The sequence below is a fragment of the Maylandia zebra genome, linkage group LG22, assembly GCF_041146795.1.
Source record: "Maylandia zebra isolate NMK-2024a linkage group LG22, Mzebra_GT3a, whole genome shotgun sequence".
Classification (NCBI taxonomy): Eukaryota; Metazoa; Chordata; class Actinopteri; order Cichliformes; family Cichlidae; genus Maylandia; species Maylandia zebra.
Genome location: NC_135187.1, coordinates 3,867,791 through 3,891,417, shown reverse-complemented (window position 1 = coordinate 3,891,417; position 23,627 = coordinate 3,867,791). Strand labels below are relative to the sequence as shown.

The 23,627-nt window shown below is 39.8% G+C and overlaps 1 protein-coding gene across 1 annotated transcript; it reads left to right on the top strand.

The window, feature by feature from the left end:
- Nucleotides 1–22,781, top strand: LOC101464960 (gamma-enolase). Its single transcript, XM_004569719.6, has 13 exons — nucleotides 1–156; nucleotides 10,984–11,069; nucleotides 11,379–11,474; nucleotides 12,306–12,364; nucleotides 13,269–13,338; nucleotides 14,478–14,611; nucleotides 14,917–15,008; nucleotides 15,204–15,334; nucleotides 15,919–16,116; nucleotides 17,494–17,695; nucleotides 19,122–19,230; nucleotides 20,798–20,856; nucleotides 21,799–22,781. The coding sequence occupies exons 2-13, from the start codon at nucleotides 10,985–10,987 to the stop codon at nucleotides 21,866–21,868; spliced, it is 1,305 nt and encodes a 434-aa protein (XP_004569776.1). The 5' UTR covers nucleotides 1–156; nucleotide 10,984; the 3' UTR covers nucleotides 21,869–22,781.
- Nucleotides 22,782–23,627: the final 846 nt, after the last annotated feature.

Sequence of the window (23,627 nt, the reverse complement as noted above, 5' to 3'; positions counted from 1 at the left end):
CACATATATATCACCCCCTCCTTCTCTCCTCTTCTCTTCCTCCTCCCCTCCTGTTTCTCTCTCTCTCATCGCTCTGCCTCTCCAGTATTTTCTCAGTCGCCGTAAAAGGCAGAACTCACTCACACACACACACACACACACACACACCGGCATCAGGTAAAGGCAGGAAATCCTCTCTTCCTCTTTGCATCTTTGTGTTCCTGCATCATTGTAATTGCGTGTCTTTTCTGTGTGCTGCATAGCGGATACAGAAGGTTGTGCACGAGAATGAAATGCTTCAGTTTTAGGTCTTACTGCATGTGTGTGTGAGAGGTCGTAGTCCAACTGTGTATGTGTGTGTGTGTGTAAGACCGGAAGTCATGCATGTGTGTGCATGTACTGAAAGATGTGTGTAAGCGTCAGTTTTAGATGTGTGTCTAAATGTTGCATTGTTGTGGCTTTCAAAAATGTGTGTGTGCGTATACAGGAGGAAGGAAATGATGTGTATTTGTCTGTGTGTGTTTTGGCAACATGCACATAATCTGTGTGAACAACCTCTTGCAAGAACGCATTGGTTTGATGTCTTGTGGCAGCTTGTGTGTGTGTGTGTGTGTGTGTGTGAGAGCTGCAGTTTTAGATACTAATTTGTGGTTTATTTATGTGTGTCATGGCTTTTTGTGTGTGTGAGCTGGTTTGTGAGAGGGGGAGGAGGGTTAAAGCTTTCAACTGTCATTATGAAGTGTAAGTGTGTGTGTGTGTGTGTGTTTGCTAGATGTGTTATGACAAACTATCTAACAGAAAATGTGTGTGTCTGTTTGCTGCCTGCATTTCCTTTGGTTTCTTGTAAAATGGCTGTCAAGTGTATTGCGTGTGTATTTGGTCATGTGAGTCTTGGCTGTAGGAATGTTATGTGTGTGTGTGTGTGTGTGTGTGTGTTTGTGTGTGTGTGTTTGTGTCTGTGTGTATGATCCTGCAGTCAATTACGTTTGAGTCCTCGGTACATCAACCGTGTATGTGTTTGATTGAGAGGCACAAATAGGTGTGTGTGTGTGTGTGTGTGTGTGTGTGTGTGTGTGTGTTAGTGCTTTTGCAGCAGGTACATTTATGAGTGGGGGTTGACAGAAGCAACAAATATTAATCAATAAATAAAGTACAGCAGTGAAAATTGATATGACATGAGATACAATGAGATGGTATTAAAACATCAATATTTCATAACTTGTCCTACATTCAGCTTTTACAGCAGGAATCATTATTTAATCATTCCAGGAACGCGTCCTCAAGGGAAAAGTAACAAACAATAACTGAAAAAAGGAAAGTTAAGGGTTTTGAAAGTCTTTACAGACTAGTGAAATGAATATGGGCGACCTGGTGGTGCATGCTGGCTTAAATGGCCTTAGGTGTGGATGTGAGGTGTCCGTGTGTGATGGACTGGTGATCTGGGTGTGTCTCACCTCTTACTGCATGAAAGCTGGGATAAGTTCCAGCTACGCTTTGTCAGTAAACTACAGAAATGGATGGATGAAGTATATATGATTAAAAAAAATAGTGAGATATAGATTTTAATTGATTTGAAGCAGCGATAGATGTTTATTTTTTGCTGTTTGCATGTCACATTTCAAGCAAAAAGGATGAATGCATCATGCATTTGTCTTACTTTGTGGCTAGCTTCTCTCTTTATTGCAGCTGGTTTGTTGTTTTTCATCCTTTAACCAGCGAACATCTCAGAATGAAAGAAGCTCTATCTCGTGCATTTGAGCTTCCAGCATGAGCACCGTCCTGATGAGTTTATGGTCCCATCTTAAGTCGATAGTTTTAAGGCTGATTGAATACAACATGAGGCCTGTTTTGTATATTTCAGTAACAATTAGAGCCAAGGAGGACTGAGGGTAAGCTTTGCTGTGTGACCGACTAGTTGCTAGCCTACGGAGTGTCCATCGATTTCACAGTCAGCTCCATGACAGCTAGTTTTAAAAAGCTGACATGGCTCAGCTTCGGGCTTCACAGCGGGACTTCAGAAACCAGTGGGAGAGGCCATGGTTGCTTTGGAAATCTTATATTTACTGTATGTACATATAATGGCTTCGAGGCCTTTGTGGGATTGCACTTTGAAGTCTGTGACTTCCTGAGTTGAGTCTCCAGGTTCAGAGGTTTATGATTCTTGAGCATGTCACACTGGGAAATAGCCACTATGACGTTCTGCCATTTTTACTTATATATCCAATAAGATCACAGGTCAAGTGAGAAGTAGCGTCATTTCCTCAGACTTCTATAGAGCCAGACATCTTTTTTTGAAACCACAGGATTTACCGCCTTCTGTGCTGACTCCACTTTCCAGAAAGAAAAGCTACGTCAGTCTTTGTCTACAGTCTAAGCACCATCAGCTGTTCCTCTCAAAGAGCCAAGGGTTAGGAGTAGCACATCAGTCAGTTTATCAATTTGGCACATTTACAAAAATGTTGTTTAATATGTTTTGTAATTTTAGACTGAATGAACAAAAGTGCATCCATCTATCTCAAAGGTATAGCATCTGTTTACACACTATAGTGACTCAACTTCCCTTGAGGGAGAAGAGGCATGATTCTGTAACATGAATCATTAACACTTCGTTTGCTTATGGTCGGAGTGGATCTGAGATTGTGAATCGAAGTCATATTGCACGATGATCTTTGTGTCTCAGGAAGACTATTTGTTACTGAAAATTTTAATCAGAATCAGCATACTTTATTAATCCCGAAGGAAATTAGGGAGTGTATCTCAAATTTCAGGATGGATGGATTCTTTATCATTGCACATATACAGCTGTATGAATAAATATTAAAGAGACTTTTATTTTTGTTTTTAAAAAATATGTTGAATCAATCTGAATGCAAGAATCCGTCTCCAGCTTTCCTTGGTGGGGTGATTTCCTGCTAAAATGTGTTTGTGTGATTCTACAGTCAATCTTTACTGTGTGTGTTTTCTGTCTGATGCTTTTTAATATGGCAGCACTGAAAAAAACCCAACATGCCTCTGATTTCTTGGAAAATGGCTGTACAGAGCGTGTGTGTGTTGGCAGCAGGAGTCAAATGCGTGTGCGTTTGTGTTTGATCCGACGCTTGATTGTGTTGTGGTCTGGTGTAACAGCAGCGCGTGTTCGGTTTCTGCATCTCCGGCTGCCTGCTGTGACGCGTGGGCGGACGTTAAGTGTGCGCGAGTACCTGCGACAATCGCCAGCTGAAGCTACATGTGTGTAAACGTCGACACATTATCAGCATTACATACAGTATGTGTGAGACTGCTTCACTTCCCAAGTGTGTGCCATAATCAGCCTTCTGTTCCCTGCCTTCCTCCTCCTCCTCCCCTTCATCCCTCCATCTCCCCTCTGTTCTCCAGCCAAACACAGTCATTTAATTATTTATCTTTCCCTCTTTTCTCCTCTTTTTTTTTATCTCTCTCTATCGCTCTCTCGCCCTCCCTCATTTCCACTCACTCTCCATTTTGTCCTTCATCACTCCCTCCCTCTCTCCTTCCTCCTGGCCATTCCCTATGTCTCTCTCTCTTTCAGTTTGCATATATTTAAAGCCACATTTTAGCACTTGTTCCTCTGTCTTTGCCTTTTTCTCTCCTTCTACGGCTGCTTTCATTTGTTTTGTTTACGTGTTATTTATGAAAATAAATGAACTGAAAGTGTTAAAAATAGACTGTAAATAATCAGGGCTTTCACTCACAGGAATAAATACTGACCTTTGCATCTGTTTGCTCTTTGCTGTATATAAAAGATGGCAGCATGAATTGCATCACCCAGTAATTTGTGCACTCCTGTTTGAAGCTTTTAGTTGGACATTTTGTCGCCTTGTGTTTTGGTGCCAGAATGAGTGATCCTAATTGGTTGAGAGCTACATAATTAGCTAATGCTAGCTAGCTTGGTTTGCAACCATAGACTATACATAAAAAAGATGTCTTGAAGTTCATTTAGAAATATGTTTACTATTAGTCCAGAAGGGAGATGAACCAGGGGATGTTTTCAGTGTGACTGACAAGGCATTAACCAGTAGGTGAGCAGCATGCACAGCCAGATGTTGTCCAGTTTCAAACCAGCTGAGACTTCATAGTGGGACTTCTTTAGTTACTGGGTGATGTCATGGTCACTACATTCATCTATTTATATAAAGTCTATGCCCGCGGTCCCCAACCATTTTTTGCACCACAGACAATATTTTCACAGACCGGCCTTTAAGGTGTCGCAGATAAATACAGCAAAATAAAATAAAATGACCAAGACAAAAACTGTGGTATTTTGTAAATATAATAATAAACATGAATTGACCGTGTAATTGTGTAACTTTATTAGCAGCGTCCTTAACATCCTCCTCTCTGCCCCTTAATGCTCTCTGGTCGCTATGGTAAAAACCCTGGAAACCATAAATTTCAAACCCGAGCCTCAACTCTCGCGGCCCGGTATAGACTCAACCGGTACCAGTCCGTGGCCCGGATGTTGGGCACCGCTGGTCTGTGCCATGAGTCAGTTCATGAGTCATATAAAACAGCTAGAGACCAAAATCATTGTAAACATGTTTATTTCTGCTGTAGAGATGAACAAGTTGAACACTGTAACATTGGAGTCCATGGGGAATGTCTCTGTTTGGAACCAGCCTCCAGTGGTCATCAGGGGACCTGCAGTTTTTGGCACTTAAGCGTTGCCTTTATTTCTCAGCCTTGATGGGTGCCATTTGATTAAAGTACAGTCTACACGGGCACATAGAGTAGGAGGGAAGGAAACAGATGGTAACGTTTGCCACATTAGCCATGCACCGTGCAATAACTAATGCTCCTGCGAAGTGGGAAAAGCCATCAAAGTCCTCAGCTCCTCAGCTGCTAGCAGTGCAGGAAGAACATTAGTTACGTTAGGTTTTGGATTGTGGAGCATTTTGAGCACCATTAAATTAGATCATTGTTCATTTATGCAGTCTGAGGGCTTTCAAATGGGAATTTGTTTCTTTTAGTGCTTCAAAATGTGGAATATCTTAGGTACAGAAAGTGGTTGTTTTAAATATTTTGTGAGTTTATGAAGAATTTGAGGGTAAAATGGGTAGGTGGTGTTATTTTTATAGGCTGTATTCTTCCTCTCGCTCATTTCTCTCCTTCTCTTCTGATGATTTTCATCACATCTGTCTTGCTCTTTTTCCTTTGATCCTTTTGTCCCTCCAGCCACATGCAGAGACACACAGAGTTGATGTTTTTCTATTTCTTTCCTTTCCTTGTGTGCCCTCATCTCACTCTCCCTTCTCCTCGTTCACTTCCTCTCTGGCACGCCCTCTTTTGGTGCTGGTACATTTTCTGCTGAGCTCTGCAGTCTCTGGTAGGTGTGGTGTGTTCATGGGTTCCATCCCTCTCTGCTGCTGCTGCTGCTGCTGCTGTAGAGCTTACGTAATACACAGCAACGTGCCCAAACAGCACCGGGCGAGATGGAGAGAGAACAAGAGCGAGGAGAGAAAAGAGGGATGGAAATGAGGGTAATGAGATAATCCCATTAAGGTAGTGACAGATCAGGAAGCAAGAACATGTGTGTGGATATGAGATTGCTGCATGCAGTTAGTAGTGATATTAATGCACAACTTACATTCAAATGTCTTTATATTAAAAGAATGCATCGCCTCAGACTATGAAACATAAACATAATTAGGTTTCTCGATGCATTAAGACACAAGTCTCTTTTCATTTGCAGGCTGTAGGAGGCACTGAAATATTTTTTCTCTGCATAAATGAGTGAAACCATGACTGGGAGGCCACACAGCAGATGACGCAAGACCTATATATCTGCAAGGCCCTTGAACAGTCCTGACACAATAATGCTATAATTAAATCTCCAGGCAGTCACTCGGTCGCCTTAGGAAAGCAAGTTTTACCTCGTGAAACTAAAACAGTTTAGATGAAAACTGGGGATTGTGGGGTTTCTGAGGAGGTATCTCATGCGCTGCTGCTCCAGCCCAGGGAGGAACTGTTTGGAAAAGTCTGCAGTACGGCAGGGTGGGGCTCCAAACAGCACCAAAACTTTAAAAAAAGAAATAATTAAACCACCCACACATCCAGAGTGAGCTGACGCTTCAGTATGCTGGTGGCACCTTACAGTATCTGCTTTCTCTTCTGCTGAGCACCATTTATACACTTTACTCATTATGCTGACACTTTTATCTCCTGTGACTTACGAGTGTAAGAACTGAATAAGCATAAATTTTCATAAATGCCACAATAAACCAATGGTGAGGGGAAAATGGGTGGAAATAATGTCCCTGAGCTGCGCAGAGGAATCGTGATAGAGCAGTGCTGAGCGAAGGAGTCAGAGGACAAGAGGAGTGATGTGACTTTGCATTGGGTTAAAAGGAACACACAAGGGAAATGGTGTACCTGGTGGAAGAGAAAGAAGGTGACACCTGGAATTAAAAAAAGAAACAAACGCTGCCTGATGTTTGCAGGAAAGATTCACATAAGCAGAAAGGGTTTGCATTCAGGATGTGAGTCAGATAAATACCGGGGGAAATAACAGAGGAAGAAGAAAGATAGCACAAGGACATAAATTATATAGAGAAATAGAAAAAAGTGACAGAAATCACTTTTTAAAATGTGCTCCCACAGGAACACCGGCAGGTTAACTCGACAATAAAACGAATGAAGATAGGCCAAGGAGACCGTCTTTATTTATTTCACCTGGCTCGTTTTTCTGTTTATGTTTCTACAGTTGGGAGATTTGGTCTCATATTACATGTTAAGTATATTAAATCTCAGACTTTAGTTTATAACCTGTTAAAAAAAGTTAACCAATGAGTTCAGAGCATGTTGTGTAGATGAACTCATAATTAAAACAATCATTAGTTGCCACCATCATTTCATACAATTATTTTCCACCATGCTTAACAGCAGGACTCTGTTTCTTTGGTTGTTTGGAATCCTTAACATCAGCATTTTAAACACCTCCATGTTTTTCTTCTGGAACCAGCAGTGACCGTAGTTGGACTAAAGGGTGACCTGCTAACTGATCAACTAAGTCTAATTACATCCAAGTACCAGTCCTATAAAACACAACAATCAGACACATGTGGAGCACAAACCTTTTCAGACAAGATTCATCCGCAGTTAGAGGCTGCCTGTGTTTGCGCTGGTCGATGAAAGTGGCCGTGATCCTAACAGTGATGGCTTTAAAAGCATTTATCGTACTAGGCTCTAATCATATTATTTTTCATGTCTGCGCATGTCTGTTTGACAGGTTGCTGTAGTTTTACAATTTCACTGGCAGCTGGAAGCCGGTAAGCTACTGTAAACCTTTTACAGTAAAGCTCCTGTGAAGACTGCAAATTTCATTGTCTTTGCATCATTTCCAGTGACGTTACTCTAAATGGCATTTACAGAAAAACCTTCCCTTGCTGTAAATGTAATGGAATTGGAGTAGTGAAGACTTACTTTAATGAGACAATATTTTCCCACAATTCTTTGCCATTTATGATTTACATTCAAATTACTGCCTGTAGCTATGGCAGTGTCATAGTATTCAATCAGCAGAAATGAGCTACAGTGAGACTTTTGGAGCCAACTTTTTGGGGAAGTACAATTTTTTTAATTTGCATTTTTCAACCCCAACTTTTTTGAAAAGTACTCTCATCCCAGATCATACTCTCTGAAACATATTTAAATCTTAATATGACCACAATTTACACAACAATCATCACATTGTGTTAAATAAGACTGTGATATGAGTGTGATATGAGATACAGGGTGACTCAAGATTTCCAGAGAAAGTTGCTCTCTGCTGGTCTTTAGGTCTGGAAGCTTCTTCCATATTTCAGAGATAGAAAATTAAAGTGACATACCCTCTGTTGTGCATTCATACAACGTGGAGCTGATTTATCATTATTGGGATTCAATTGAACTTCTAAAACAATGTTGCCACATCTTATCTATACGTCTGTAACCAAAAAAGATGTATTGTACAGAGATATGAGGATGAGCTCTTCCTCCGAGCCTCCATATTTCTGTCAGTGCATCTGAAGAGGACAGCCTCGGCGCCAGGTTTCTGCAAGCTAGCTGGGAGCCAGATTTAGCTCACAGATCAATAAAGTATTCATACAGTACGGAGGGATGAGGACGGCATAAAAAGCCCCTTTTTGATGTATCGCTGCAGTTACAACGCTGAGTGCCTGGACTGTCAATGAGAAGGAAGAGGGGAAACACCACCGCAGGAGAATAGAATTAATGAAAGCTTCAAATGCTCTTGAGGTTATGGCAATAATGTCACAGTGGTACAGAAATTAAAAATTCAACATCAAAGTGATGGAATACATTTTTAATCTTGTGCTGTGGAGTTCAGTCTCTCTGGCTGAGAAACAGAATTTGAAAGCTTTAAGTTAGTTAAGGGTACACGAGAGATTGAAAGGCCAGTGAAAGAGGCTCTCTTGGTTCTTCGTGAGCCATCTTTGACTTTTGTGTTTTTAAAAGCTGATATTTAAATCATCTTAATCGTATTCTAACATTTGCTCGACTAAAGGAAACCTCCTTCTCTCTGGTTTGCACAAAAAGTCACAAAACTCTCGCCTCCATCTAGTTCAGAGTGCAGCAGCTCGGCTTCTTTCTGGTTTTAGCAGATGGTATCACATCACCACAATCCTGGCTTCTCTCCACTGGCTCGAAAATGGGTTTGAAAATTGAAAAGATGGAATTAACATAAAAAACAAAGCGAACCATGAGGTGTAAAAGTAATACTGACAGCTGATAAAGGAGGGTTAATGCTTCCTTTATTAGCTCATTTAGCAGAGGATACACTAGACCATCCTTTATGAAAGGAAAGGAGATAATGTCACCCCGCAGTCGATGGTTACAGAAGTATAAATAACTTATTCACACCAAACAACATGAATGACAAGCAGTGCACATCATGTAAATGTTAATTATAAGTGTGCTTGCCATTGTCTGCCATAAGCTGCTGATATGTTTTGAACCTCAACAACAGGCTGTTAAACCCACAGCTGATCTCTGAGCATCACAGTGTGGTGATAAAATCTGCTTTTCTATTTAGTGTTACTTTAGTTGTTGCTTTATTGCCAGATTTTTAAACACCATGACAACAAGCATCAATCATCAGTGTGAAGGTTGACCTCTAAATTCAGATTCAAGTAAAAGCACTAAAAAAGCAAATAAACAAACCAACAAAACAAACATTTCAACCTATTAAAAGTTAAATACCAAGAGTGTTTGTGGCTTATTGCACATAGCATCTGTACCAGTATAACATACTGTATAGGCACATTCTGAGCGATAGTCCAGTCACTGCTTCTGTATCTAATGCACATAACCACTTTTAACATGCATGGATTTAGAAACAGCATTAGCGTTCACGTGCTTTTTTTCTTCATGTTTTAATTCTTGCATTTAAACAGAACAAAGGTCCAGAAACAACCAGAAGAAAAGTGTTGGCTGCAGTGGCCTATTTCGAAGAATACCATGTAGTCAAGCTGTGTTTTTTCTTTAAGTGTCAGGTTGCCCACAGAGGAGCATCCTTCCTGCATTAGCACTGAAAGATTTTCCGAGATCTCTCTCCTGGGATACAAGAAGCAGCAGTAAACAGCAGCGGTAGAAGCCTAAAAAAGCTTTGCCAAGGTCAGACTGATGGCTAAAACCCCTGCTCAAAACCTTTTCTCTAGTTTCTTTATTGAAAGAGATCAAAGTTTTCAAAGTATATTAACTTAAATAGATCAGTGATCGGAAGGGTTATGAAGGCAACATCATTTTTACTTCGATCTCTTTTATGTATTAATGTATACATGTGTTTAATTGTTGGGGGTCTTACTGTCTGAACTGCATTTATACAAACACAGTCATTAAGTATTCATTATATATCATGATGCAGAAAAATACACAAACTCAAAGATTACTGTAAGAAAGGAAAGAAGTAATACCGTACGCAGTCGCACCAGTGTTCGTTTGATTACATTTTCCACTTTATATATTTTTCTTGGACTCTAATAAATTAGCTTTGCATGATTCCTCGATCAAAATAATCCTTTTGGATTTAAAGTGGACCTCAGTGCATCCTTTAATTTCATTCCAGTTTAGCTCCTCACCTTTAAACAAGCTCTCCTCTGATTGGCTGCCCCCCATAAACAGCAAGTTTGAACAGAAGGTGGGTGGAGCTTCTCTGCTCAAGCTACATGACAAATATATCACCTTCTAATGTAACATCTGCCATAAATTCATGATGTGAGGAATAAACTGATACTAAAACATTTCAAACAGGATCAAGCCCAGTGATTATAGCACCTATTCTCAGAGTTGTACTATTTAGCAAATGTTTTGAAAGGCATGTTGCATTTGTTGGGAGCTTTCTCTGTAGTAAATTAACAGATTGTTGGTGCCGTGGAGAATATTCCTGGCTGCAGGAGGCTGTGTGCAGGAGTAAAATAACAGAGCTTTCAAAGTAACAAAGGAAACTGTGAGCCAGCGAAACAGAGAGGGAGAAATCGGCGTGAAGAAAGAAAAAATAAGATCTATCAGGCTTTGATTCACAGTACTTGTTTGTATGATCAATGCCTCGCTAGTTTTGTTGACAATGAGAAAAATATAGCACATCACCACGAAACCAGAATAAATCAGCAGATTCCAGTCTGGATAAAAGCAGCGACGAACTGATGCATTATTTAAAACTCCTCTCTCTCCTACTGAAGTTTTTCTTTTTGCTGCTTCCAGAAACAGAAAAGTAACTGCAGTGTGTGTGTGTGTGTGTGTGTGTGTGTGAGAGAGAGAGAGAGAGAGAGAGAGAGAGACAATGCACTCCTCTGTAGTGAGCTTTGATTTCTGCATTGATGTTGCTCGCCGTCTCCCCTGGCAGGCTGCCGTGTGTTTGTGTTCACTGTAAAAATAGATCTTTTCATCCAGGAGCTGAAGTTTTCTGTGTTTCATCTCCTTGGTGCAGTTAAGGTGAAGTTATAAGTTAAAAACAGTTAACGGTGGGCTGTTTTTCTTGTCTGTGTCTTTCAGGATGTCGATCGTCAGCATAGTTGCCAGGGAGATCTTGGACTCCCGTGGAAACCCCACTGTTGAAGTGGACCTCCGCACAGAAAAAGGTGACCGCTAAAGAGCCTGTCTGAAAATGTCACAGGAAGAAAATAACACAATCTTTACCACCAGGAAAGCAGCTCACACTTACCATGCCAGAAAGCTAAAAAATAAAAATAAAAATGCAGAGCTTGGTAGTTTGAAGCAGCTGTTTGGGACATCAAATCCCCTTCAGCTGGCCTGTAAAATGAAGCTGAGCAACTGCAGGGATTATTAAGAAATGACACAAGGCATAGGGAAAGCAGTCTGAGATGAAGACTTGTCTAATCTCTATCATATCAAAACCTTAATTCTTTCTCTCTTAATTCGTTTTCCAGGTCTGTTCAGGGCTGCGGTGCCCAGCGGAGCATCCACGGGGATCTATGAGGCTCTGGAGCTCCGAGATGGAGACAAGAGCCGCTACAAGGGCAAAGGTATGAAGATGCATCAGCTGAGCTTGCACAGACCGTTACATTCGATGAGAACTTAAAGCTGCATTCAGTATTTATGACCACAAGAGGGCGAACAATGAAGAGATCACTGACTAACAGAAACAGAGTGCTGTTTTCAGTCACTAGTGCTGCATTTATATGATACCAACACACTTCACATTTTATAAAAACCCTCCAAAACAAAATAAAAACATAATAGACATAATATAGATTTTTATAAAAGCTTTATATACCCAACAAAAGTAAAAATACTTAAGAAGAAATAAGCCAGATGTGTTGACAATGACAAAAATATAGAACATTCAGAGACCTTTAAAGTATAAATTACAGTTTTCTAGAAGCTTTCTTTAATTCAGTGTTTGTGACGCTGAGAAACTCTTTGTCCTGTCGACGTATTCCTCTCACAAATAGTTTTGCAGTGTAGATGTTTGGACATCTTATTTTTATTCATAATATGACGCTAAAATGCCACAAAAGTCTTGATAAAGTCCAGCATTTTAAATTTGTCTAACAAATCATTTTTACTGCTGGCGAACACTGAAAGACACTTCAGTGACTATAAAACAGCCATTAAGGCTGCGGTGCTCACCTAACCCTCAAACAAATGAATCCACAGTAAATCTCACCCTAGAGTTGCTGCAAAAGCAATCAGTGCTGATATGAAAATATTTCCAAGTAATTTGGAAGAACACTAATAGATAAAACTGTGCTCTGTTTTCACTACAATTTAACATTATTTGTTATTGATAATTCACGTGTTCACCTCACGTTTTTGTGATGCTGTGCGTCTGATTTCCTTCTTTGTCACTTTAGGTGTTTTGAAGGCAGTTGGGCACATCAACGATACTCTGGCTCCAGCCCTTTTAGCCTCTGTAAGTCCTCACATCACTTATTATACTATAGAGGATTAACGTCAATCTTAAACCTATTTTTTGTTATGTACTCAGTTTAATATAGTACTTTCTTAATCGAACTGACTAATTTTCAGCTACAAGCACTCTGTGATTCCTGTGAGCTGAAACAACAGCTGCAAACATCTGCATTAAAGCAAGGATTTCTGCTTTTTTCCCATTATGATGGGAGTGAAAGGGGATATCTTTCATATGGTCATCTCACACACAGATGCCCCACCCACATCCTGTTCTGAGCAGCAGCCAATCAGACAAAAGTTGGCTTAAAAGAAGGAAGAAAATAGCCAAAACATCCAAAACAGCTTGATTATCATGATTATTGTGACCTTTTGATCACACTAAGCTGCTTTAGTTGGAAATAATGGAGCTGGAAATAAATATAATAGGTTCCCTTTAAAGGGAAATTTAATTACCATTATGAATGTCTTCTAATTAATCATTGTGTTGGGAGCCGTGCATTAAAAACTGCACACGTGTTTGTGTGTCTCCACATTTTATAGCCTTAATTAATTAGCTGTTTGAGTTATTGAGGCTGAAAATGTTAAGACTTAAAATGTGAATAATTGTCTTGGAACAAACAATTGTCATCAGACGACAGCTGATGGATTACCATACTGACTATTTAGTAACTCCAGAAGTGGATTTTATATGTGGTAAATGTTCCCAATATGTCATACTGGTGGGATGTTACACTTTTTTAAATAACAAAGCATGGTAGTTTAGCCTACATAATGAGTGTTTGTCTTATTATGGAAAAACGATCTCATGTCTTTTACATTTACTGCAACTAAATGTATGTATGTAACACGTATGACTGTAGACTATATGTGAATATCACCACTTATTGTTCTGCTTTTGTCTGCAGGGCATCAGCGTGGTGGAGCAGGAGCAGCTGGACAACATGATGATCGAGATGGACGGCACAGAAAACAAATGTGAGTTGAAACCCGACAGGAGCAAATCAAGATGACTAACAGCACATCATCAGAGTCTAGCAGCCAGCTGGAAATCTCCCCGTTTCTGCAGCTCAGCATCCATTCGTGTGAAGTCACACACATTTTGAAAAATGCTTTGCGCCGAAGGTTTGTCACAGAGCGCTTTGCAGAGCGACGAGGGGCATAAATACAGATTGAGCAAAGAGATTTGTGTTCCAAACAAGCTTTGGCACGATCAATGCAAACTCACATCTTTAATAAATAAATGCAGTGCTCATTTATTATAATTTAAAATCATGTTCAGGCAGCAGTGTAATCAGCCCTCAAAGTAATGTCGTTTGGGAGAAATTAATCTCCGCCAGCACGGAAACCTGTCAGACTGAACTGCAGCTGAATGTATCGGCTTTCAACGACAAACATGCTTATACCCAAAGAGCCGTGGCATTTCACTTTGCTTTAGTTTTTACAGCTACACAAATTTAAACTCATTTTTTAAATCTATGGTTAAAAAATAGTGAGATAATCTTTTTAAATTAAAGCAAAAGATAAAAGAATTTAAAGCAACAACATATCGAGGAATAAATTGTGTTTTTCAAAAGAATAACAAAATGTAAGGTAGCATGAAAAAAATGTCAGTAAATAGAATCTGATTTGAATTATGGAATCTATATCAGAAATGCTAAAGTTTGAGTTTAAAGGTTTAACTTTTAACTCTTTAAAAATCATGTAAATTTGAATGGATCCAATACTCACTACAAAATGTTGCAGCTACAGTCGTAAGGTGACAGATACTTCTGGATGTAGGCTTAATCCAGGAAAAATCCAGGAAAATGGCTGTAAATGGAATCTTACCTGCCAAACTTGGTCATGCCAAATACGATCTACATTTAACATTATTTATTTAAAGTTTACTGAAGAAAACAGCATTAATCATCATAAAACCCCCACATCTACCTGTGTGTCAAAGAGGCCACGCTCCTATAATGTAGCCAGGTTGTAAACATGCTTTTTCTGCTATAAAATTGGACCTTTAACAGGAACCGACTCCTTAAAATAGTTTTTCAGGGTAAGTGAACTGAGACACTAGACACTGTGGATGCTAACACCCATCACTTTCTCTCTTATGACCTTTCAAACAGCCACGTTTGGGGCCAACGCCATCCTGGGAGTGTCTCTAGCCATCTGTAAGGCTGGCGCAGCAGAGAAAGAAGTCCCCCTGTACCGCCACATAGCCGACCTGGCTGGAAACACAGAGCTGGTGCTGCCGGTTCCTGTAAGCATTTAAATCACTGCAGAACACCTACAGTGCTGTGGAAACATTCACACGGCACCTTGTTGTTCAGTATGTCACTGAAGGATTATTAGAACTCCATGTAATGTAACATTTCATATATTTAATGCTTCTGTTTACACCACATTTAAATACTTCTGCACACTGGCAAGACGTTTCTACTAAAAGTCTTTTTGATTAGCTGCTATAGAAACACAGAAAGTGATGAATTCGAGGACCTTTAATCGTTTTTAAAGCCTTCTTTCTGCCTTTTTGTTTCCTTTCCTCTTCTTTTCTCTTCTCTTCAGGCCTTTAATGTGATAAACGGAGGATCTCATGCAGGAAACAAACTGGCCATGCAGGAGTTCATGGTGCTGCCAGTTGGGGCTGAATCTTTCAAGTAGGAATTCACCTTTAAAAGCATTGACTGTTCATAAAAGTCTGATTTCTCAGCTGCTAGATTTATTTGATTTAATGCATTTCTCGTTAAATCATCCTGCTTTGTTGTTTTTGAAACCACAGCTGGTGTTGCTCCTTGCCTCCTTGTTCTTGCATCCTGTCACAGTCATTAACAGGTATCTCTTCTGTCTCTCAGGGAGGCGCTAAGGATAGGATCAGAGCTCTACCACACACTGAAAGGAGTCATTCAGGAGAAATACGGCCAAGACGCCATCAACGTTGGAGACGAGGGAGGATTTGCTCCCAACATCCTGGAGAACAGTGAGGGTGAGGAACAGATATTTGAATAATTACCAATATGTTTGGGTCTGTTTGCAGCAGCTTTTAAGCCACCTTCTTTAACTGGAGTGGGAATCAGTAGATAGATCTGGGAAAGCTTTGATTATGGAAAATTTCTGTAAACATGATCTTTACTTGACTTCCATTGGTAAACAAAACAAAATCTAAAATGGAATATTTACTGACATGTAAGTTTAATATTACTTAATAGGTTCAGTCATCAGAAATGCTTTAGATGTTTTCCACCTCTCAGTACTGCCTGTCTGCAGCCTGAGAAGCTAACTCATACAGAAGACACGTTTGAGCCTAATCTGGCCTACTTTCAGCACTTACAGCTCAGTTATAGTACTCACACAGTTGTGGCCAAATATGGACCAAACATACCTGAGATGTGGCCCATATATAAATTGGACCTGAGTCAACGCTGTCAGTCAAAGCTAAATGTGGCCCTTCCACGTGGACCACATTTGGGGCAAACATGCCTGCCTACCCGAGAAGCCTGGGGGCAAAAGATTCACTCCATTCCTTATTTTATATCCCCCCCCCCCCTTGTCTATTTCTTTGTTCTTCAGCTCTGGATCTGCTGCAGACAGCCATTGAGAAGGCTGGCTTCACAGAAAAGGTAGTAGTCGGGATGGACGTTGCCGCCTCGGAGTTTTACCGTGAGGGGAAGTACGACCTGGACTTCAAATCCCCACCAGATCCAGAGCGACACATCACTGCAGAGGAACTGGCTGACATCTACCAGGGCTTCGTCAACAGCTACCCAGGTTTGCTTATTTAAATTTGTACAAAACGCAACCAGTGTTTGGTTCAATGCAGTTCAGTCAATGTCAAATGGTTAAAAAAGTAGTTCTTTATCTAGTGATAAAATAAGTTAATGTGACATAAAGGTGAAATGCTTATTTCTTCAGTAGTGTTGCTGGACTGCAGAAGCACGACATGCTTTTAAATCCAAGGTTGCTGACTCTATGAAACCCAAAGAAAAACGGCTTGGCCTTTTAGCTAGCTGACATTTTCAGCTGACTTCAGGGCCAAATGCTTTTATCTCCACCCTTGTTTACGCATTGGGACGGTGAAAATTCAGCATTTTCTCCATTAGTGGATTACTCTCAGGCTCAGTAAAATTTCTGGGGTTTTTTCGGGGTACTTTTAGGTGGATATTTCTGCTTTATTATTTTCCCTAAAATAATACAGAAGAGATACAGAAACCCTTCAACAATAATAAAGACAATAATAAGGCCAACTGGATTTGGAGGATTTACAAGTATTACAGGTGATATGAAGTTTGTAGAGAAGTCACTTGGAGGGGTGACTACTATCAATGTCAAACTGGATTAAACTCTGTTGCATTAGTCCTTCTCCAGATGAGGCTGACTTTTTTCTGCCGCTGTTCTCTGCAATAACGTTTAATGTCCCCTCTATGACCCATTATATTTTTCCCCATTTAAGTATGTAAGTAAAGATTTATTTATTTCACAGACAGGCAGTCACAAAGGGCTGTGCACAAAGATAAAAATAAACAGAACGTTAAGTAACAAAGTAGACAATATACACAATATAAAAGGTTAAATGTAAATACAAATGTAAAAAAATCTATCATATATAAACAGCTTCAGTGGTAGAAGCTCAAATGAAACACTGTAAGACTTTTAAATGGTAAAATCAGTGAGTGTAGAAGTAATCCCTGTGAGCCGAGCTCTGTATGATGTCATTGAGAGAGGACATGTAATCAGATCCATTCATCCATCTTCTTCTACGAATCCGAACTCTCATGGGGCGAGAAGAGAGATAAATAAGGGTTGTTTTGATTCCAAGAATAGCTCTGTGTAACCAGTTGTGCCATGTGTCTCACTTCCTGTAGGGATCTTTTTACTCTGTAACACTCATCTGATCTGGCCTGAAAAGACCTGTGAGTTGTCTGCTACGTGATATACTTTGAAAAGTCTAAAAACGGAGTTCAGGGCAGCTGAAAGAGTTCCCTTTATACCACTTAAATGATGATATCTTGAAATTGTCCAATAATTTCAAGGACTTGTGTTGTGTTATCTGAAAAATTACATTATTGGTTATTATTATTAAATCACTAGTTAGCACTAGCAGTCCCTCTATTGATGAGTAACAGACCTCTCCTTTTTCACTTCCAGTGGTGTCCATCGAGGACCCGTTTGACCAGGATGACTGGGAGGCCTGGTCGCGCCTGACGGCCCAGGTGGGGATCCAGGTTGTTGGGGATGACCTGACGGTGACCAACCCCAAGAGAATAGAGAAAGCTGCTGAGGAGCGAGCCTGCAACTGCCTGCTGCTCAAAGTGAACCAGATCGGCTCTGTCACCGAGGCCATACAGGCGTACGTCTGCTTAGTCCACAGTTCAATGAGAAATTTCAGTGTGGACACGATTCACATTGTGGAAATAAAAACAAGGCCATTTAATAAATGAAAGAAGTTACAAATTCTTACATATTGGGTATTTAAAGATGCATAAATTCAATTTGTCACTGACACAGTGTTGTCCTGGAGCTACAGAGTAACCCTCCACCCCCTCAGGCAGGTCCGTGACCTCGAAGCCTCGGATTGGCCGAACAGCGCTTTCAATCTTTGCTGAGGTGACAGAGAGAGGCACAGCTGTCCAGCTGTCAGTCAAAGATGTGGAAATATAGACACACACATACCCAGTGGATGTCGCTATAGTGTCAGTCACATCGGTCATTACCTGTCAGCCATGTTGGCCTTGTTCCATTTATGGCGGATAAATGAAGGATGGGAAGTGACAGAAGATGTTTAGGATAAGGTTCAGCTATCGGTCAGACATACTGCTGACGTGGGTTGGCACTGCTGCGTATGTTTCTGTACACTTGATGATAAATTTGTGAAGAGTGTGTTTGCTCCAGTCTTGGATGTGTGTATCATCTATAACAGACTTACCAAACTGTCACTCAGGGTTATGAAGCCATCAGTCACAACAGTGTAGCTGGATTAGAGCAGGAGGGGAGGAGGGAGATTAAATGATAGACACAGAGCTGATGACAGTAAAGGTGATGTATTACATCCATCACATGAAAAGCTTCCTGCATCGTGAATCTGATACATTAGCTACTTTTTTTTATAGCTCACGCGAACCCCGAGGGGGCAATACACTTTATGTCTTAATCTTCATGTTGTTAGCAGGTTAACATGCGAGATGAGCCGCAGTTACAAATGAATTATATCAGATTAATTAACTTGTCCAATTAGCACAGCGCAGTTAATATATGCAGCACAGTGTGGCATCAGTGTGTAGAGGGAAGGTGAACTATGTGCTCCCACGACCTTCAGTGCTGCCTCGTACTGTGCTACAGTGGTTAGCATCCAACCCTCTTCAGTAGTCCACCTAAATAAAAAGTGACTCTTAGTGGTCGCTTTTAGGGATTTATGTCATTGTTGGATTTTAGGGTTGAAAGAAAGCAGAGTTTAGCCTTTCTTGTAGGCATAGCTAAAATTATGTTGTCTCTTGGCTTTTTATGTTCTTGTCCCACAGTGTCAAACGTTACCCAGTGAACATTTCAACACCGGGAAACCGCTGTCTGACTGTCTTTTGTAGCTGTCTAGTTTTGGTTAGAGAAAATTTAAGTTATGACGGCTTTGGAGATGTAACTTTGCTATCAGGTAGAGATCTTTCTTAGCAAAGGGAGGTTTGTCTATGGGAACAGTTTTATTATCAATTATTATCCTTTTATCAATTGGAAGAAAATGAAAATGACTAACAGAGTGCTTTGAAACAAACTTTGTCCTTCAGGTGTAAGCTGGCTCAGGCAAATGGTTGGGGTGTGATGGTCAGCCATCGCTCAGGAGAAACAGAGGACACCTTCATTGCTGACCTGGTGGTGGGACTCTGCACTGGACAGGTAAGTTTAGAAGCTGACTCCAACGTTCAAGTCTCTCCTCCAAACCAAAGTCAATGTTATGGCTGATGTAGATATAGGTTTCAGGTTTTTGTCCTTGTAAGGATGTAAGAATCCACAATCGTTTAGCTATTGTTTTTTTTCTTGTTGCCTTTAAAATGTCAGTAAACTAAACTGGGTCTGGGGCAATAACTATAAAACCACATTACATTCACTTTTTACTCTTCAAAAGAAAGCAATTCGAATCATCCACAATGCAGGTTATAGGGAACATACAAACTCACTATTTTTGCAGTCTGAAATATTGAAAATTGACGATATAGTGAAATTCCAAACAGCACAAATTCTATTCAAAGCAAAAAATAAAGAACTGCCAGGTAATATTCAGAGTATGTTTTTTTTGAAAGAAGGAAGTTATAATTTAAGGGGTTTTTGTAACTTCAAAACAATGAAGGTACGTACTACAAGAAAAGGCTTTTGTGTTTCTGTTCAAGGAGTGAAACTATGGAACAAACTGAATATGGAATTAAAGCAAAGTCCAAACATAAAACTGTTCAAAAAGAGTTATAAAAATATGATCTTCTCGATCTATAAAGAAAAGGAAAATATTTAAATTAAGTGAATGTCTCTATTTAAAAACAAACAAACAATAAATTCATGATGTGATATTATAGTATATAGTATATCAGAAATCTGTTCACTATTTTTATTACAAATTATATCAGTAAGGAAGCTGACTAAATATTCACTGATAATTTATGGGACAGGGGTGGGATTAAATAAGTGTATACTTCTTCCCACTCCCTTTCAACATGTAAATTAATCAGAATGTTTTTTTGTATGTAATTTGTATAGTATATTTTTTTTCTCTCATTTCTTCTCTAAATGCACTTGTATATTGTTCACATGTTGAAATAAATTACCAATCAATCAATCAATCAATCAACTTACAGTGAATATTAAGTTTTGTAAGTTTGTTTTAAATATATAAAATAAATTGTGAAGTAAACTGAACAAGATAAAATAAAGATATTAGTGCATTTCTTCATGAGAAATTTAACTTCAGCCTTATATTGTTTTGTATTATTCTTTAGACTAACTGACTATAAGTGAATGGAACTAAATGTCTAAAATAATTATCAATTCTCTTGGCTTCTAAACACAGAAACACACATTTTATCTTTTGCTAATACAGTAACAATAAGCAATTTAAATAATTTTCTCTTATGACCTTAATTCTTTAGTATGACCTTTAGCCCATAAAATATTAGCATTGTGCTAATGCATGCTGATAATTACACAGCTGAAGTGCAGGTACACCACAATACAAACTTCCATATTTGTACAAAGAAGCTGGTTAGGGTGGCTGAATGATGCTATCCTCTAGCTAAACTTCTCGTTCACCTCACTAAATTTACATTTTTGGGCTACAGCTCCACAACTGTCCAGCTTCATTCTGAACTATCATTCAAGTGTTTCCCTGTGAAGCCAGAAGTCCAGAGAGTTCTTGGTGTTATATTTTAATATTCTGTTGGTCACCTGCAGGATAATGTTTATCTTACTGTTGCAGATTAAGACTGGCGCCCCCTGCAGATCTGAGCGGCTGGCCAAGTACAACCAGCTCATGAGGTCAGTGTGCTGCAGACAGAGAGGTCTCTCTCTCTCTCTCTCTATATATATATATATATATATGTATATATATATGTATGTATTTAATGTGAAAACATTTTGAATCTAGAATTAAAATAACTCCAAAAACAGTCCTTTTCTTCAGTATTTACTCATGAATTCCTAATTGGTCCTCTGGCCTGTTGAATGTTTAGTAGCCCCTTTTTTTAGCTCCAGATCAGGCGGCAGCATTACAGTGCAGCTCCTCAGGTGCCTGCTCTGTCCTAGTGCTTACCATCAGAGAGCTAATTGACATGACAGGCGACAGGAGCGCTGGTGTCACCCCATGTGCCCAAGCCAGTCAGTGGCAGGGGGAGGTGGGAGGAGGAGACAGGAGGGAGGGAGATTGGATCGGCTCAGCGGTGTAATCCCATTGGACTGCTGAGGACCTGTTAAGGGTGCAGAGACTTAACGGGGGCATTAACGAGCAATAAATGCTAATCAGCGCAATCGAGCGTGAACACACACACGTGAGAATCTGTTGTGCAGCAGGTAGATGCTGTAACATGAGCTTTTTAACAATGGAAAAACTGAGTTGTGATTTGCATTTTCGCATACATCCTGTTTTATTTTTTATATGACCAATGATCTTCTAAAGTTGATTATTTTGCTTTTATCTAGGGATATAAATGGATTATTTTGCCTGCAGCTGTGGTGCAGTGACGTGGCAGCTTGTCAGATTTTTGTTGATTTGTTGAAGTTTTTATGCAAAGCAGATTATAAGTAAGAAGGCTGTGCTGGACATGCAGATATTATTTTCAATATATATGATCACATGTCGCCAGTGCAAAGAATATAAACTCTTCCTGGTTACAGGCTGACCTTATGAAGAAGAACAGAAATTATTTCCTTCAAAAACAATTAAAAAATGTTGTTTTTGTTTCTGTCTTCCTGCCACTGTAGGATTGAGGAAGAGTTGGGCGACCAGGCTCGCTTTGCAGGCCATAACTTCAGGAACCCCAGCGCTCTGTGAAACTGACTGACGAATGACTTGCAATGACACACACACACACACACACACACATACACACACACACACACACACACAAGGAACGAGCCATGTATAAGGACAGATTACAGATAAGCAAAAGAAAATAGCTAAAAATAACTAAATAAATAAATTATGCACTGAACTTAAAGGTAGGGAGATGAAACTGTATGCACACACACACACACTCACACACACACACAGTGAGCAGATGCAACACGTGTAACGCACATGCAGGGGAATAACATAAAATCTGAATATTTATAAGCCAGACATGCACTGTTACTGTAGTTTTAAAGGAGTAGTTTATGTACAGCCAGAGGACAGACCTGCAAAAATAAAGATTAACATTGTAAACACAGAGAAAATAATGAGTAAAGATATCAGAAAACCATGAAGACTAATGCTCGCAACTGACAGAGAACGATGCATTTGTAAGGAAAGCAGCAGTTTCAGGGATGGAGTGAGGCTAATAACTACACACTGTAAACACCTGAACACTTACACACTCTGCTATGTCACACTCTTACCTGGACACTCGAGTACCTGCACTCCTCCCACTTCTGTCCTCTTCTTTCTCTCTATTTTCGTCTCCTTGTTCTTCTTGTCGTGTCTGTCTCTCGGTTCCAGTTGCTCCCTTTTCTTCTCGCCCAGACGTGATTCTGATTATTTGTCCTTTGTCCATGCTTGAGATCCTGCCTCTTTCTCAGAGAAAAAGAAGATAGAATATATGAACCCCGAGTCCCTTTGTTCCTTCGGTTCCTCCTGAATGTCTTTAGAATAGCTGTGATCAAAAAAAGAAGAAAGAAAAAAAAACACTTAAAGAGAACGCTTGTCATTGAAAATAATGTGAAAATATGTGAAATAAAAAAGATGGTAATTTACAATTTCAAACACAGCTGAAGGAGTTTTGTCGTTTTGTGTCTGAATCTTTTTTTCAGTGAAATGTCAGAATATGAACATGTGGAGGTTTTTTGTATTTTTTACAACTTGTTCAGCTCAACAGCCAACGAGCTCTGCCAGGGTGAGGCATCTGTTTTCCCTCAGTCCACAATTCACACAATTCACCGCTTATTTTACAGTAAGCATGTGAGCAATGCAGTCAAACCTGCACACATTGATCACTAACGGGTCATCACTCAAACTGTGAAGATCAAGATCACATTTGGTGATATACTCGCAAAAGCTGTGAATTGTGATGAATATGAGCTCCTACTGATCTTCTGGTTTTTAGGTCCCAGTTTAGTTCAGTAAGTTATGTATTTTGCTATTTGATGTGATAATATTTAAAACTGCAAACTGGCTTAAAACTATAGCATCTGCTTGGGGAACTTATAATCAATATACCTTCGACAATACAGGAGACTTTTTTTCCATGAAATTAAAATTGTACCATTAACATGTGACTGAAGGACCAACGGTGTTCAGCCATTATTTTGTTGCTCCAGTCCGTCCACGTTTCTTCTGAGAGCTCAGCTTTATCCTCTGGTGACGACTGCTATCATGGAGTCATGAAGGGAGCTCCTGGAGGGCAGTGCCTCCATTCAGAGGAATCACTGAGAGGATGGAAACAATGTCACCTGATGGAACAGCTACGATCTCTGGCCATTTCATTAGGTACATCAGTTCAGCTGCGTGTTAACACAAATATCTAATGAGCAAATCACATGGCAGCAACTTATTGCACGTTGACATGTTCAGGATGACCTGCTGAGCTCAATCTGAGCAGACGGGGGGAAAAATT